General features: G+C 43.6%; 1 protein-coding gene across 2 annotated transcripts in view; it reads right to left on the reverse strand.

Annotated features, from left to right (window-relative positions):
- The window catches only part of MUC6 (mucin 6, oligomeric mucus/gel-forming), a 159,696-nt gene that overhangs the window by 90,196 nt on the left and 53,535 nt on the right, over nucleotides 1-15,965 (reverse strand). For both annotated transcript variants that reach the window (XM_085644897.1, XM_085644896.1), the window contains exons 11-22: nucleotides 11,879-12,017; nucleotides 11,067-11,171; nucleotides 10,671-10,761; nucleotides 10,346-10,483; nucleotides 7,994-8,167; nucleotides 6,937-7,031; nucleotides 6,000-6,129; nucleotides 4,391-4,640; nucleotides 3,665-3,717; nucleotides 3,235-3,341; nucleotides 1,691-1,842; nucleotides 42-183 (exon numbers count right to left, since the gene is read on the reverse strand). In XM_085644897.1, coding sequence (XP_085501023.1) covers nucleotides 42-183; nucleotides 1,691-1,842; nucleotides 3,235-3,341; nucleotides 3,665-3,717; nucleotides 4,391-4,640; nucleotides 6,000-6,129; nucleotides 6,937-7,031; nucleotides 7,994-8,167; nucleotides 10,346-10,483; nucleotides 10,671-10,761; nucleotides 11,067-11,171; nucleotides 11,879-12,017 — 1,576 coding nt within the window. The remainder of the gene's footprint in view (nucleotides 1-41; nucleotides 184-1,690; nucleotides 1,843-3,234; nucleotides 3,342-3,664; nucleotides 3,718-4,390; nucleotides 4,641-5,999; nucleotides 6,130-6,936; nucleotides 7,032-7,993; nucleotides 8,168-10,345; nucleotides 10,484-10,670; nucleotides 10,762-11,066; nucleotides 11,172-11,878; nucleotides 12,018-15,965) is intronic.

Consider the following 15,965-nt stretch of genomic DNA (forward strand, 5'->3'; position numbering starts at 1 on the left):
CCAAAGCAAGCAGTAAACTGCAGCTGGAGCGCTGATCTTACCGTCGCCAGGGTGTACTCGCAGTTGCCGTCAAACACGTATTGATGGCCATCGAAGGTGTTGACGTGGCCTTGGCCGTAGAGGACACAGGTGGACGCACATTGGAGGTTCTCTGTGCACTCCCAATGCCCGCCCGTGCACAAACTGTTGTGTGAGAGAAAGAGCAGATGTCAGTCCGTCGAACAAGCATTTACAAGGCTAACTTGCAACTTCACAATGTGCAGCGGGGGTAAAGAATGAAATCTTACATATGACTCAGTGACACCCTAACATTAAAGAAAATGGGAGTCATGCAAGAACAGTCCTGTATTGTGAGGATTGGCCCTTCCAACATGTGGCCCTTAATTGCAGTTCGTTTCCCTGGCCCTCAGTATTCCTCTATCTACCGCCAAAGTCCTTTATTTGTACCAGCCACTAGTTATCGATCATATGATTTATTGAGGTCTTGGCCTTAGCTGTACCTTAGGGGCTGCACAGAGAAGCTGATGTGCTGACACTTTGTAGTTTTTTTTTGTCAGAGCTCTTCCTTAGGGGGTTCACCCAATAGCTCATGTTCTGGCACCTTGCAAGTTTTTTGTCTTAAATCTACCTTAGGGGGCTCACACGTTAGCTAATGTGCTGGCACCTTGTAGGTTTTTGCTGTCTTCATATCTCATTGAAAACTAAATATAAAACACAACCATCTTAAGAGAAATGTTATGGTGATACCTAGACAGTTTAGCAAGTAATATTGTGTTCAAATTCTGTAAAGAAAAGTCTATATTCTCTGTCTTCTCAGGTAAGTCGTTATACCATCCCACCAAACTTTGCATCTTCCCATTTTTTCATCATCTATTTCTTCTCGTTTGCTCCAGTCTCTGTGATTATTCTCGCTTTCATAAACTCTGGTAAGTTAAATTTGGACTATTGGTCCATTAGCATTTCATGTGCTCAGTAGCCCAGGAACGGAAATAGCTAGCAAACTGGAGTATAGTGATACGACTGAATACAAGGCGCAAACCCTTAAAAATAAGATGAATTACATGATGACTGTTATCTGAACCACCTATTTAATTCAGCCTTCCCTTTTCTCTAACACTATGAGTGGTCTGCTGGGATGTACCCAGGTCTTCATGAATTCCGGTGCTGATTTTGTCTGAGCAACCCTACTGCATTTTTTTGTATGGGCTCATCTCTCCTATGTGAAGAAAGGACACTTGGGACTGTTGCTTTTCGTTGTAGGGTGCCTGTTATTTAAAGCTGTGTGCCTGTAATATGAAGTGAAGGTATGAATCGATCTCGCGTGGTCTCCGTGCATTATTGTGGATGATCACCCTTCACCAGGGACAGACTGCCCACAGTGGGCATCTGGGGTTTCCCCAGGAGACTGGAAGGGTGGGGGCGGTTATGGAGCGGTGGGGGCCGGTTTTGGAGTGGTGGGGGCTGGTTTTGCAGTGCTTCATACTTCCCCACCACCCACGCGACCTCCCTCTCAAGGGCCGGTCCAATAAAATTGCCAGAGCTGATTTGTGTTCTCAGTCCAGCCCTGCCCTTAAGACAGTAAATATTAATGGGATGGATGTAGAGACACTGAGTTTGCTTCAATCCTTTGTAATAGACAAAGTTGTCAGTGATAGTTTGGATGGCAATGGCTGAAAAGGTGGGGGCTTACCAACTCTGACAATCCTTCTGCATCATCTTCCCAGTCCTGTAAATGAAGCCACCATACTCGCAGGAGCAGCGGTCCGCTGTCACGCAGTCGCCATCAAGGTCCTCGTAGAGTCCATTCTGGCAAGCACAGCCAGCCTGGCAGCGGGTGGGAATCTGTGAGGCAAGGGATCAGACCAACATCTCAGCACCATGTCAAACAGATCCACTCAGTTTTTCCTTCATTCCTAGCATGATTGATTAAAGATTTTATAACACATGTAGTTACCCAACTGGGTGTTCTGGCACTAGAGACACACAAAAACACATAAGCAGCATGAGTTACACACTGACGCAACTAGTGGCAGGAAGGCCGATGGACACGGATTCCTTTATTTCTGTGCTGGATCAGACGGCCCTGGGAGGTGGGTCTTTCTTGAGCTCACACCCAGTCTTCCATTTCATAATGTTCTCAATTACTAAATGATGATGCCTGCTTCTGGTGGTGACACACAGAGCTACTGCTAACAATAAGATGTGGCTGGTAACAACCAAGTGTGAAGTATAATGTCTGTGGCAGAAAGAGCTGTGGGCTCTTGGGTATGGGTGGATATGGAGGCTGCTAGAACGGCCTCTGTCTGAGGGCTAATTATCCTCACAGTTAAAAGTGTGTATGCTCTTCAGTGGTGGCGTGATTACTTGACAGAGAGTAGCATGTGCTTCAATCCCCTGGCAAGAACCTCATAGTGTATTCAGGTGCAGCGCTGACGGGATGAAGGAGCACATTCTCCTTGCATTGAAGCCCTGGATTTACTCAAATTCTGCAGAAGAAGATCATTAAAAAAAACTTGCAAAAACCCCATGTTGTTTGAACACGGTTCTCATTAAGCAATATTTTTTTGCCAGTTTCTTCCAAAGTACCTTGTGACATTCCTAAGTGTGCCTGTGAGATTTTGAGAAGGGAAGCCTCCAGTGAAGGCGATCTTCTGCACTCGTAGGCGACTTGTTGAAATGGAGATCTCATCAATCTTCGACCCACCAGATATGTCATGATTGGGAACTGCTTTGGGAAGGCATTATTATGCTTCAATTTCCTAGAACCATAGACTTCACAATCACCCAGAAGTCCTTCTAGGCAGCCTTCCATTTCACTCTGTATATGGTGAAAGCGACCATCTCATTACCCAGAGACAGGAGCAGTAATCAATCAAAACAGAGTTAAGTGCAGAGGCCAAGGGACCAGAAGCAGGTGCCAGAGAACCAGCCATAACTTGGTGGCTGAATTCAGACTAAAGGACCAGGCAGCAGTGTCAGCCTCCCCGGACAAGAGATCATCAGGCTTGAAATCAGACAAGTGTTGCACAATATTAGTCATACACCAGTTACAGTTAAGGCCCCAGAATCTGGGAGTAAAAGAAGAAAAATTTCCAAGCCATGTTTGTAGTTATAGTCAAACTTCTGCTGTCCCAACTTTTCATCAAACATTCCACATCACACTCTATCCCAGCCTCCTTCGAGGAGGCTGTACTTGCAGCCGTCCCAGCAGGTCCCTGCCCATAAGGTACTCACACAGCGGATTCCAGTGGCTTTCATCTGGCAGGTGGGAGCACAGGCAGCTCCCCATTTTTTAGCTCCATTGCCGCAGGCCTTGAACTCCTTGGGGGCAATGCAGACACCTAGGAAGATGAATAAGTGTTTACTCTGTGTGATATGCTTCCTTCCTGTACAGTGCGCAACGCAGCCATGAAAACACCGCAAAGCGTTCGAGGGGTACAGAAAAGGAAGAGATAGCAAAGAGGGAACGAGAAAGGCGCCTTGTGAATGGAAGAGCTTGCCCAAAACACTCATATCACACTGGCTGGCAGAGTGGGATTGTATAAGTGGAGCCAACGTTGGAGGGTAAGTGAGAGGTCTGTCGTGAGATGCTGGACAGTAAACAGGCGAGGGATAGGAGGCGGAGAAAGGATGTGGCGAGTGTGCAAAAAGCACCTTGTCTTACCTGAATCATTGATAGGCTTGCCAAAACAGTTCAGCTTCCCATTAATGCAGTAGCTGGAAAACCGAAAACACATTCGTTACTGATTTTGAACATTCAATAAATATGATGTTAAAGTTCCCAACCAGTCTTTTAACTGTATTGGGCAGAAGGTTGGTATCATCCAGCTGCGGTCCATGCAGGTAACAGCGGTGGGGCCACGTAAGGAGGGATTTTGAGGGGCGATGCAGAGGGAAAATTAAATAAATAATTTTCCCTCTGCATCGTCCCTCGAAATCCCACTTTACTCCACCCCACCGTCCCACCACTGTTACCTGCATGGACCGCGGCTGTCATCAGCCCTTTCAACTGCACAAAATCCTCTCATGTAGACCTCTAGCTCTTTCTCGGTGTGGCCCAGCAGGAGATGGGGTCCCATTGAGCATGGCTTCCAGCACCTTACTATAACTGAAGACAGTGTGAATGAGATTTCAAGCTGTTGGGTGTACGTGAGACACAATGTTTTGCTGAATCAATTCAAAGCAATCTTTTCCCACATTTTTAGTAAACTGATGAGGCACAGTCTCAACAATGATGAAAAAAAAGGGAGTGACTCATACATCAGGTTCCCAGCATCATTTTCTATGATTTTGCATCTTTTTGAAGATGCACTAAATTCAATAACGTTTCGTGTTGCGCATCATTGAAAAATATCTCTCCAAATCTGTCGTGTTGAGGAGTAAAACTCACCAGGTGAGGCCTTCTATGGTGGACTTATGGTTGGGCAGGAGGATGACGTTGTCGGGCAGGTAGCAGGGGCACTGGGAGCGCTTCACACAGTTGTTCATGTGATCCAGGTAGTAGCCGCTGCGGCAGTTGCAGCCATCGAGGGGAACATCGGGGGAGTAACATTCATATTGCCTGTTGCTCAGAGACAGGCAGGTCCGGTCGCAGGCCTCCGAGCTGTAGCTGAATGTTTGGTTACCGGTGCAGGGTATCGCTGAAAAGAAAATGGCAGCCATAGGTCAGAGAGGAAATGGATCCAACTGACCGTGCAGCTGTAGTAGCCACCACAGGACAGCTCAGCCCCCTTAAGCTCGGTGGATTTGAGAGTTTGAATACGGGCTTCTGAACATCAAGGGGAACATTTACCAAAGCACATGTGGCGAGGAATTTGGGCTTGGCTCCTTTTCAGTTCACTGCTCAGGGAGACGCAGCTTTATCTAGTGCCTCCGGACGGCTGGTCAGGCTAAGAAAGAGTGAACCTCACATTGCTGACCCTTCCCCAGCCCTGCTGCCTCTCGTGGAAGTATCTAGATTTCAGGATAGGACAATCTGCTACTGAATGATAGATGCTCTTAATGCATCACGGGAACGGGTGAAATAATGCTCTACGAGAGAGTCATGAGATCATTATAACATTTGACCTAAACTGGCTTTGATATAACAGCCCCAGATGATAAACAAAAGCTCTGTCAGCTGGAACCCTGGCTTCAGGACTGCTCGCGAAGCAGCACTGTTCTGTGGAAAGAGCAACAAGTGAAAATGTGATGTGCCATTGAAACTCGAAGAGCGGACGTCTTCATTGGGTTGGTGTCTTTCATATCTTAGTGCTTTTTCTGTCAGAATGCTGGCATGCTTCGGGAATACAGGTATTTTCTTACTTTCATATGTAAGTGTTTAATGTGTGCTGAAGTGTAGCTGCTCGGTGAGGACCTGAAGCAATGGTTCCCCAATGGCACCAATGGCACCATCCAACTTATAGGAGAACCATTTTTATTTGGGGGGACTATCAAATGGAGGAGCTTCTCTTAAGAAAATGAAAAGCTTTATTGGTAGGTTTACAGCCAGTATTCCGTAGCCTTTTTGATATGCCACAAAAATGGTTCTACCTTGAGATGTGCCACAGATCAAGGGGTCCTCTGCGAAGGGGTGGAGCAACTAGGAAAACTCAAAGTCTGTCGGGGCTCTTAATGCAACTGTAATTTTTGATGAGCAACTTGACCCCTTCCCCTATCCCACTGTGAGAGCTACTGAACTCATTTGCAGATGATTTCCCAAGGAAGGAACACATTGTTATGTCCAGCTCATACTGTTGAAAGGCACCAGGTGACCTCAAGCCTCTCGTGAATGGGTTAGCAATATTAAGTGCCCAACATGACTCTGGTTTCCTTCCTCATCAATAGACCTTATATTCTCTAGATGTTGACCCATTACTGTGGCAGTTGTGTATCATCAGAAAAGCATCAACGTGATGAAAGGGGAGTGGATGAAGCACATGTGGTGAGCATCAAGGAGCAGCTCCTAAAGTGTTCAATAGTGATGCCAGCTTGTCCCTGGCCTGGGCAGAGTCACTTACTGCAATTAACAGTGGCACGCCAATCGACGAGGACGATCCCCTTGGAAGCACACATCCGCGCATAGGAACCCAATGCGTCACAGATGAAGGCAAAGGTTTCCTGGTAATTGCAACCAGAGTAGACACATCTCTGCAACAACAAAATGTCAGAACAGCTGAGTTAGAGATGAGGAGGCACCAAATAATACTTCAAAAAGGTGGACTACAGAAATTGACATGTCCTCCACTCTCTGCACATCCCCGTGGTCACCAAGTGCTGGCAGAGAAGATCCCAGATTGGCAATGTTCTTGAGACTGTGCCCACTGGGCCCCGATTTAACACTGCAAACCAGCACCTGATGCCCAATGGAGCCTCAGATCAAAAGAACGTTTTCTTACAGTCTTGAAAGCAAGAGTGAGAATTTCCACATTTATATAGAGTTGCCATTATGATTTCGACCATGGTGTGAGGTCATCCTGCTGTGATCCCTCTAAAGCATTTATTGGCTAAGTAACAAAATGCCAACTGGTCAGCCCTGAGCACCTAATAAGTGTCTACCCAGCAGAAAATGTATTTTCACTTATCACTGAATGGTTCAGACCGCGGGACGTGTGATGCAAGGCGATGCAGATAAATATCAGACACCAGCCGTAATGGTGATGAACACACTGGCCAAATCTCCAGTTGTGAAAGGGGCAGTATCAGGGTAGACTGTAACCTAGCTTGTGAAGGGTCATTGGTGGGTTTTATGTGCCTGGAGGGAGCCCCACTGTTGAGTCATGCATTCCATTGTTTTCTATAGGCACATACTGCCTCTTCAGGGCAAGATGGGAAGAACACCCTAGAGCTAGTCAATAAAACCCCTGACTGGGCCTCAATTTATTTTTGTCATTCTTCCTTGCCCCGCAGCTATGTGGCAGGGTCACCTGTGAAGGACTTGAGGCTTCCTTTGCGTACCTTGTAATATGGTTCTGGATCCACCATCCTGTGGCACTGTGCGAAGACCCCGAATGGTTTGAGTAGCTGGGAGCAGTGAACTTCTGCACAAAGCTCTGCAAAAGCAATCAGGATAGAATCAATGATCCATACTCACAGTGTGTGTGTGCGTTTCAGCTGTTCCATCAATGGTGCTGGCAATTTTGACCAATAATTGAAGAAGAAATATAATTTTGGATGTTGAGTGTCATAGGAATTCACCCCACTTTTCAGCAGGTTGTGAAATTCCTTTGTGGTACCCAGTTATATTGCAGCACCATTTTCTATCAGTTAGACCATCACATCAAATACGGTGACGTTTTTATGCCACACTATTAAACTAACCATCACCTTAGACTTGCAGATTGGTTATCTTTGGGACTGACGTGTTCTTCAAAATTAGCCTGTTTCTTACATCACCAAACTGTGCAATTATTCAGTGTGAGACCATCAAACTGCTGACAATCAACATGCTTAAATCCTACCATCAGATATCTCTTTTGCACACCCTCAAATACCCAACCAACATTCGGTTAGGCCTTCGAATCGCTCAAATAAAAGTGCTATATGAGTCACAATTTTGTCATGATGCTTTTAATCAGTCTGACACATTTCTCACATTAAATCAAGTTACTAGTGACCATTTTACCATAATATTGTGTATAATTAACCTACCAGTTTATTCACAATAAGACATTATTGATCGCCAGTAGATTTCCCATTTATCACACATGCATGCCAATAAACTGACCAATTCTAAGAAACGAAACTGTCCCAATTCACACCGGTCGACCTCCCCACTGATCATAATTATAAAACTCTCTAGCTCACCTTTAGAATGTCTTATTTCACCCTCAGGGCTTAAAAGTAGCATATCCTATAGAACATAGCTACACTGTCCTTTTGCTCAACAATGGACCGCTCTGTTTCTCACCAACTGGCTTTCACGCTCCTCACCATTGCAGCCCCATAGCCCATCCTTGAACTTCACTATTCCTCAGCATTAGACAATACATCTCTCACCAGTGAGGCTGCTTACCATTTGACACACTCATGGAGCAGGGGTTGATGTCTTTATTCTTGGCAGCCTTGCACACATGTGGGTTGGGACTTGCTCTCCATGAGTCCACAAAAAGCGTGACTGATCCTTCGACAATACCAGAACTCGACAGGAAGTCGTCATTTGTGTCCTGGTTGAAGTTCCCACACAGCCCTATGAATGTAAGGAACAGATTCAAAGAAGTGAATGGACTATTTTGTCTCATATACAAATCAGCTGCGCTGTATCATGAAAACATGCTGACGATGCCTTTGGTCTATATTCAGTTTCTTTCCTAACACCATCCAGCGCTTATTTTTCTTCAATATCCCTTTACCTATTTTAAAAGAACAAAAGAACCAGGAAACTTACTAAGGATTTGAACTTGTAATCAACCCTGGAGATGCTGACATCACCGGAGTTAAACAAGCACTGGCAAAGCCAATAGGTCTGGTGCAGTACTTATAAAGTCACATAAATAGTTTGCTCTTGATTATCTGTAGATACAAAGGTTATTATATTTTAAAAGACTGCCACCTCACCTGAACACAAATTTATATTTTAAAATTAATACACATGTTTTCGTGTGCGGGATATAGTAACAGGTCCCCAGAAAGCCAGGCTCCAAGATTGCTCGGGCATGATATTGGACACATCCTGACTGTGCAAGTGCCAATGCTGCTGCAGGCAAGTATCAATAGACAGCTCAAAATAAAAGAAACGAATGAAAAGATTTTGGATCTGGCAGTGTACAGTGCAATGAGGCACCTGAGTGTGGGAGAAGGGAGCGAGGTATATTATAAGTAGGACTCCCGGTTTTAAGGTATCCATTTTTATTTTTTGGACTTTTTATCTGTATTTATCCATATTTATTTTGTGTTTTGCTTATAAATGTAGTTGTAAAACTGTACATTTCCATATTTATTTAAACGACAGCATGCACTCATACTTTGATGTGCGTCGTGTTTTAGCCAAATAAAACATGAGAGTACATCCACTGGCAAACATTAGCATTATGCCACAAATGTGTTTTGAGACATGCAGTTATTTAAAGAAATTTCAACCTGCTTTTTAATTTCTCATGCTGTCCATCTACTCAGCTGTTGGGCTATAATTAATGACAAACAGCACGAAGAGCCACTTAAAAGAAGCACATTTTCTGTATTTATCCACTTTTAAAAATAAATACAAACAGAAAACAGCTTGTTTTCTGTCTGTATTCATCTGTAAAAATCCGTAAAAACAGAAAACAGGGAGCCTTAATTATAAGTACGGAGACACCCCACCTGCAGCAGTGATGTACTCGATAATTCCACTCTGTTGGACCTCAAGACAAACATCCGGACCAAGCAATTGCCACTGCATGTATACAGACCTGACGAGTGCGACATACCAGGTACCTGTGATGGTGGTGGTGTTGACAATGACCTGCTTGCAATGGGGTGATTAAAAACCCTGGAGTGTTAAAAACACATCTCACTACCACTACAGTAGAGGGTATTCGCGGGACCCCCCATATCAATAGTTCCTTGCAATTTCATATTTCCCCAAATAATACTCTCCCCGATCCACAATCCCTCTCTAGTCATAATTTCCAAGTTCATCTTCTATCCCTTTGAACTTTTTTCCTAACCGGTCTTGCCGACTTCCTTCTTCTACCATTTTGAATGGACCATTAATGTTTCAAATTCAGTTCAGTTTGGGCGCCCGACTCCCTTCCCGACCCTTGAGCAGACCACTGCTGCAGGACACTTTCCACTCACGACTCACCAGAAGGCTTCTTCCATGTTCGTGGCCTGAGACTTAAAATCAGCTCTGTGAATATTCTTTAACATGAGACTGGGAGAGCAAGTACAACCATTTCCAGTGTTGTTTAGTCAAATGGGACTTCTACCCCAAGACATTTTCATACTGTTATCAAACAGCGTTCCAATTATCGTGATTAAAGGTCGTAGATTTTTCATACTGTCCAGAAGAGAAACTCATGAGATCTTCCAATGCTCTGTGGTCTTATGCAGTGCTGAAGAACATTATTTCGCAGCATCAGCAAATCTTATGCCTTTAAGAAAGTAGCATGCTCTCTTGTGACTGCTTTGTGTATGGTCGCATTTTGGATTCTTCAACCCACCTAGCGGAGAAAAGCAGCTCACAGTGCTCTAGTCAGCTGGGGGATTTCCCTGTGCCCCACTGGCTAGTGCATCACTATCCAGTTGAGAGAACAGTTGTGCAAAACCTCCTGAATTAGTGCAGACGGCCATCAACCCCAGGTCTTTTTGCCAGTCATTGGATGAGTCTTAAACCAGCACAGACACAGATCTCTACACATTCAATTTGTGGCTGCTGTTTTCTTACCTTTGGTAGAACCGCCAAAGCTGGTATGCACTGACACATAGATGCTGAACACGGGAAGCCTCTGGATCACCACCTCCAGCCCGAAGTCAGTGTAGAGCACCACGTGGGTAGAAGATGCTCGGAACACAATCAGGCCATCTGAAAGGCAAGAGATGAGGGGATGGTCAGCATGACTATTCTCATGAAGGGAAGTGTTTCATGGCACCAAGGTAACACCCATGTGGAACACAACAGTCTGTCCCTGTCATCTGGCTCAAGCATTGACAGAAATCTACACACCCAGTGTAATGGAAAGGGTCCATAGACCTTAGACTCAAAAAATTACCTGTGACATGCGGCAATGGGCTTATTTCTGTGTTGACAATGAGATAGTTTTCCTTGCTAATTACAATGGTTTCCAGAGGCTCCGATGTGTCCTGGGAAAGTAAATGCATCTCGGTTACAGAGCTAATATTCCATGGACAATATAGACCATATATGCATCAGAGAGAATATGGCATGATTGAAAATGATAATATATTGTTTTCCATGAAAAATGTAAACGTTAATATGTAAAATGCCACACAAAAGTGGACAGTACTGCATTGTTTATGCTAGTGAAGTTGGCTTTGCCAGTTTTTGTGCAAAAATACTAAAGGGTTCCCAAGGTAGGAAATGGGGACCTCATAACATTGTTTAGGTGTATCCTTTGCCCAGCAAGGCCTGGCGCCAGAGCTCTTACCCCAAACGTCGTATAGGTGAGGCTGCTCAAACAGGTTTCAGATGAGGAGACGCCACAACTTTCAAATGTGGCGATGAGGGTTCCATTGTGTGGCAGTTTGGAGCTCTGTTCCATGGAAGAAAACAAAGAAAAATGTCCTTTTATGGAAAAATAGTAGAGCCAATATTCTAAACTAATTTAACTTGAAATACCTCCACACTTTATAAATAGGGTGAGATACTTTTATTACTGGATGCTAATACAAGACATATTTGTTGTTAGCAACAGAAAAGTATTTTATTGGTTAAACATCTAACTCAAGCATGCTCCTTTTGGAAATGGGATCCTGTGCGAACACCAAAAAGCCAAGCCTTATAGTTTGGACTTCCATGCTGGTTTGCCAAGCACCGACTGAGTAAAGGTCCAGAACTGAAATACATTCTACACTGCCCCCTATATATGTCTTAATTGCTTTGGGGTTCATCAAAGAAAAACCCATGCTGTACCCTTCCTGGAACAAGAAACCTTCTCTGCAACACTTAACATTCAACAGTACCCTTTCAAGGCCTGGGCATACATCTGTAACTTTTGCCTGAGATGAGTGAGGGTGGGAATCTATACTATGACATCAAAAGACGGATCAAACCTGCCCCATGTTCTGAAATTCTCAGCAAATATTGCTTGAAGGAACTGTGGCTAGACTGCTACCAACGCGCCATAGATGTTACTACAACTAGACAGTTCAGGAAGTTAAGAGTGTCTGTCGCCCTTGGTGACGGATTGGCGACGTTGATCCTTGCATCTCAAAAAATGGTGATTGTGGTCAGTCTTACCGAGAGAAGAACATAGTCACAAATTCCGTGGAACCGGAACACTTTTTCATCAAAACTGGAGACATGTGACCCTCCCTCGACGGAGCACCTCCCTGGACAATTTTCATAGGAGCACTCCCACTGGCCCATGAGGCAGTGGCTGTGAAATCAAGAGAAACAAACAAGCTGGGTTGGTCTGCAGTCCGAGGATGTGCCTCATTTGGAATCCAGTGAAACATTGAAAAAAGTATCAAATGGAAATATGGAACAAAGGTCAAAGCCCCAGACTCTGGTGGTCTTCCTCTAAAAGGTATATTATCCCATTAGTCATAATGACCACTGACTGACCCTTGTCTCTCAGTGTAGATCTCTGAAAGAAGGAACTGAAACGTTCCAGAAGCCAAAATACCAGTAGGCACACCAAATATGTTCTATTCATTTACATTTTAGATTAATAGGAATTGCAAAGATATCTACATAGCTATCTCCCATAACACATCATATCCTGTTACAGTAAAATGGAATGGAGAAAGGTAAACCATGCACAGACTAAACAGTTGGGTAACTAGCCTCAAAGTAGGTTAGAAAGTAGGGGAAATAAATATGTTCAGGCTGCAAAAGATATCCCTTCATATTCAGACATAAACATTTAAATATTCAACCCAGATGCTTCCAGATTCTTCCTTTTTTTCTCTAAGGAAGGTGAATCCATCCATGTTGCAAGGATGAGTGTTAAGTAGTGCATGCATCCATTTTGTTGTCGATTCATTAAATGTTTTTATTCTATGGTGTTAGAGATGAATGTATGACGTTACAACGTAAACATTTACGATGCATGTCTTTACAACACAGTTTTTACATCTCAACATCCTTTACAACACATGTTTTTACAACGAATGCCATCACAACACATTTTTAGAAACTACATTTACAATGCATTCCATTACAACGCACACCATTACAATGCATACCATTACAACGCATATTACTTTTAGGGCCACAGTGGAGTAAGTATTGGATAGTGTAGGGGTAAAAATTACCATTCCCACTCCAGTGAGTGCAACCGTAGGGTAAGTGATGGATAGTGTAGGAGTAAAAATTACTATTCCCCATTACTTACCTTATAATGCGTTGTAATGGTATATGTTGTAGTGATGCGTTGTAGTGACATGCGATGGAATGGCTGCGTTGTAATGGCATGCGATGTAAAGGATGTTGCATTGTAATGACTGCGTTGTAAAGGTAATGCGTTGTAATGACTGCATTGTAAAGGTTGTTCCCCGTTAGAGATGATTGGCAGGATGCTGTATACATAGGGATACGTTATTGATGTATGTAATGCAATGGTAATCTCCCAGCCTTCAAAATACTGACTCTGCCGTGTCTCTTCAACATGTATATTGGTTTTAGTTTAACCATTTAATTTAGTTTACCCATTCCAATGACCTCTGGATATTTCTATTTCTTTAACAACTAAAGTGTGTTGTTCAGGAGTAAGGTAAGAGACCTGGGAGTATTTACGGGTTATTTGTGCTAGATGTTCTTCCCAAGAAGGTAGGACAAGTGGGTGTCTTTTCAGAACTTTCTATTTCATGCCAGATTGTGTACCTTTGGCAACATGTCACAGGGACAGAATATTGGGGCTTGACTGGGCTGAAGGCACTCTGATGTGTCCAGTGTTTTCTTTGTGACCAGAGACGTTGCCTCTGGTTCTTAGACAGGTGACTGAAGCCTGCTTGTATGCTTGAGAGATGTACATTAGTTTGCGGTTGTCGCAGATACTCACAGAGTTATAACACTTACTAGTTCTTATAAAGTTTATTACCCTTGACTATATGAAGAACCTAAGTACCTTGTAGCTCAAATGTTGCCATGTTAGCTGCCATTTGAGGAGCTGAGACACACATACATGAAATAAAGGAGGCAAGTACCATGAGGCTCAAGAGGTCCCCAGTGAATATGAATGCTTATTTTGGAAGTTTCCACATATTGTCGGCACAATCAATATTGCACCGGCGTTTCGGATATTATTCCTTCTTCTGAGGCGATGGGTTTAAAAGGAGGATATGCGAGGAAAGTCTCCGACAGAGAACTGGCTCCTCTCCAGACGGGGTAGGTGCGAGTTCCGGGTGTCGGATCCCGGCTGAATATGAGCGAAATATCCCGTTCTTCACACTCCAAGAGGAATAAAAGATTCGCACTCCAGGGTCAATGTAATTCAGTTTTAGTTTACTGAATTCCGTTCTTGGGGGTCACATTTGATTCTGCTCAGCTTGTGGGTGCCCTGTCTTAGCTTTGGATAATAAAAACATGCTCAGTAGCCTTATTTAGTTTTCCACTTATATTGTAAGCAAACCGAGTCTAGCCTTGATGAAAATTTATAAAAATGCAGTGCACCTACTCTATCCTATGGCTCGGGTGTTAGCGGTAATTTATTCACTTGAAACTAGCAAATTGAAGAAAATTTCTTTCGTGGTTGATTTCTTGGTCTACCCCCTAATCGCACTGATTTCTTCTGCCATGAGGATTGGGTTCTCCCTTATGTAGATGATCATATTAAACTGTCCCTTCTCTTGCTATAGGTTTCGGTTTGGACAAACCGAAAGACCTTTCTGAATATAACAATCACTAAAGGTTGTCTGAATTTCTTGAAGGGCCTGAAAATTCAGTGGCTCTTGCATATTAAATCCATCTCAATTTAGCGAAGTAAAACCTCTTTATTCTTTCACCCTAATTATATTCTAAAATCCGACAAACGTTTGGTAACGAAGGTTTTTATGGAGCATACAAACAGCCTAAGAGAGGCAGCAGAGGTTATAAAGCTGTTGCTAAAATAATATTCCATCATGCAGAACTTTTTAGGTTCGGAGCCTTATCTGCTTAGTGTCACATAGCCTGGGACTGAGCTCTTCTATGCACGTTTATGTTGGGTATTATTTAGGTTATTTGTCTTTTCCAAGACCAGTTTAGTACCATTTCAATGTGTTGCCCCTGTGATGAAAATTCAACCCAGACGCTTTTTGCATTTTCTTTACTTTTGTAGATGTTATTTTTATTTCTTCTTTTTTGATATCTAATCCCGCTCCTAAAGAAGTGTGGGTTTAATACGTGTAGACCTGCGCTAATCTACCTACAAATGTTTTAGGTTTTACTATATGATCGTTTTTAGGTCTCGCCTGGCATAGGCTGCGCACATGCGCAGTCTCACTGGCGAGATTTAATGATTTGGGGTATTTTCTGTAAAGGGCATTACGCCCCGGCCCTCTTTTCCATTGGCCGGCGTCACCGTTTATGCTAAACGGTGGCCAGCCATTGGAAAAGAGGTGTTGGTGACATTTTCGTTCGGCTTTCTGAGCCGTTCCATTTGGACGGGCTCGTCTGCCTTCCTTCTGCCGTGAAAGCTTTCTTATCTTTATGGGGCCATGTGTTTCAAAAACACATGGTCCCATAATGACAAGCTCCGCATCCGTGCGCCGTGCTTGTTTTCATTGCAGATAAGAAAGGTTGCACCGGCTTAGGAGAGGGGATTATTTAGCCTAGTACTATGCCTTTACAAAGGCTTGATCAGGGATTCACAAGACAACGGCAAAACATTAAACAGTTTTGTCGAAGTCATTTTCGCAATTGAAGTTTGAAGAGGAGCCCGTTGTGATCTTTTCAAGCACCCCTGTAGCTTCCTTTCCATCGATCAATGCTTTGACTAATCTATTTTATTTTTTTAAATGAACAAAGGAGGTTTTGCTCTTTTGTATGCACTCCTTCCTGATTGTGATGAATAGAATATGGAAGCAGTGCATATTAATAATGTTTCCTTGCCCAGGGTCACACAATGTGATCTCCTTGTGAAGCCTCATGGCCCAGCCAACAGCTAGCAATTAAGCGATAACACCACACCTCCCACCTTCGGGATGCGTTAACGGCATGACACAGAAGTCTTTGCTTCATGGTAACATGGCTTTGTTGAACAGTCTTACGACTACACTCTACAGCTGTACTGATATTTAAAGCCTTTTGTCTTGTCTTGAGTGACGCCATAATGGATGGGTGTCCAACTCTGGTCTAACGAGCACTGTGGGAGATTCTCGAAATATTCACAAGAGGTAGATAT

This window comes from Triturus cristatus, chromosome 3_1 (assembly GCF_964204655.1).
Source record: "Triturus cristatus chromosome 3_1, aTriCri1.1, whole genome shotgun sequence".
Lineage (NCBI taxonomy): Eukaryota > Metazoa > Chordata > Amphibia > Caudata > Salamandridae > Triturus > Triturus cristatus.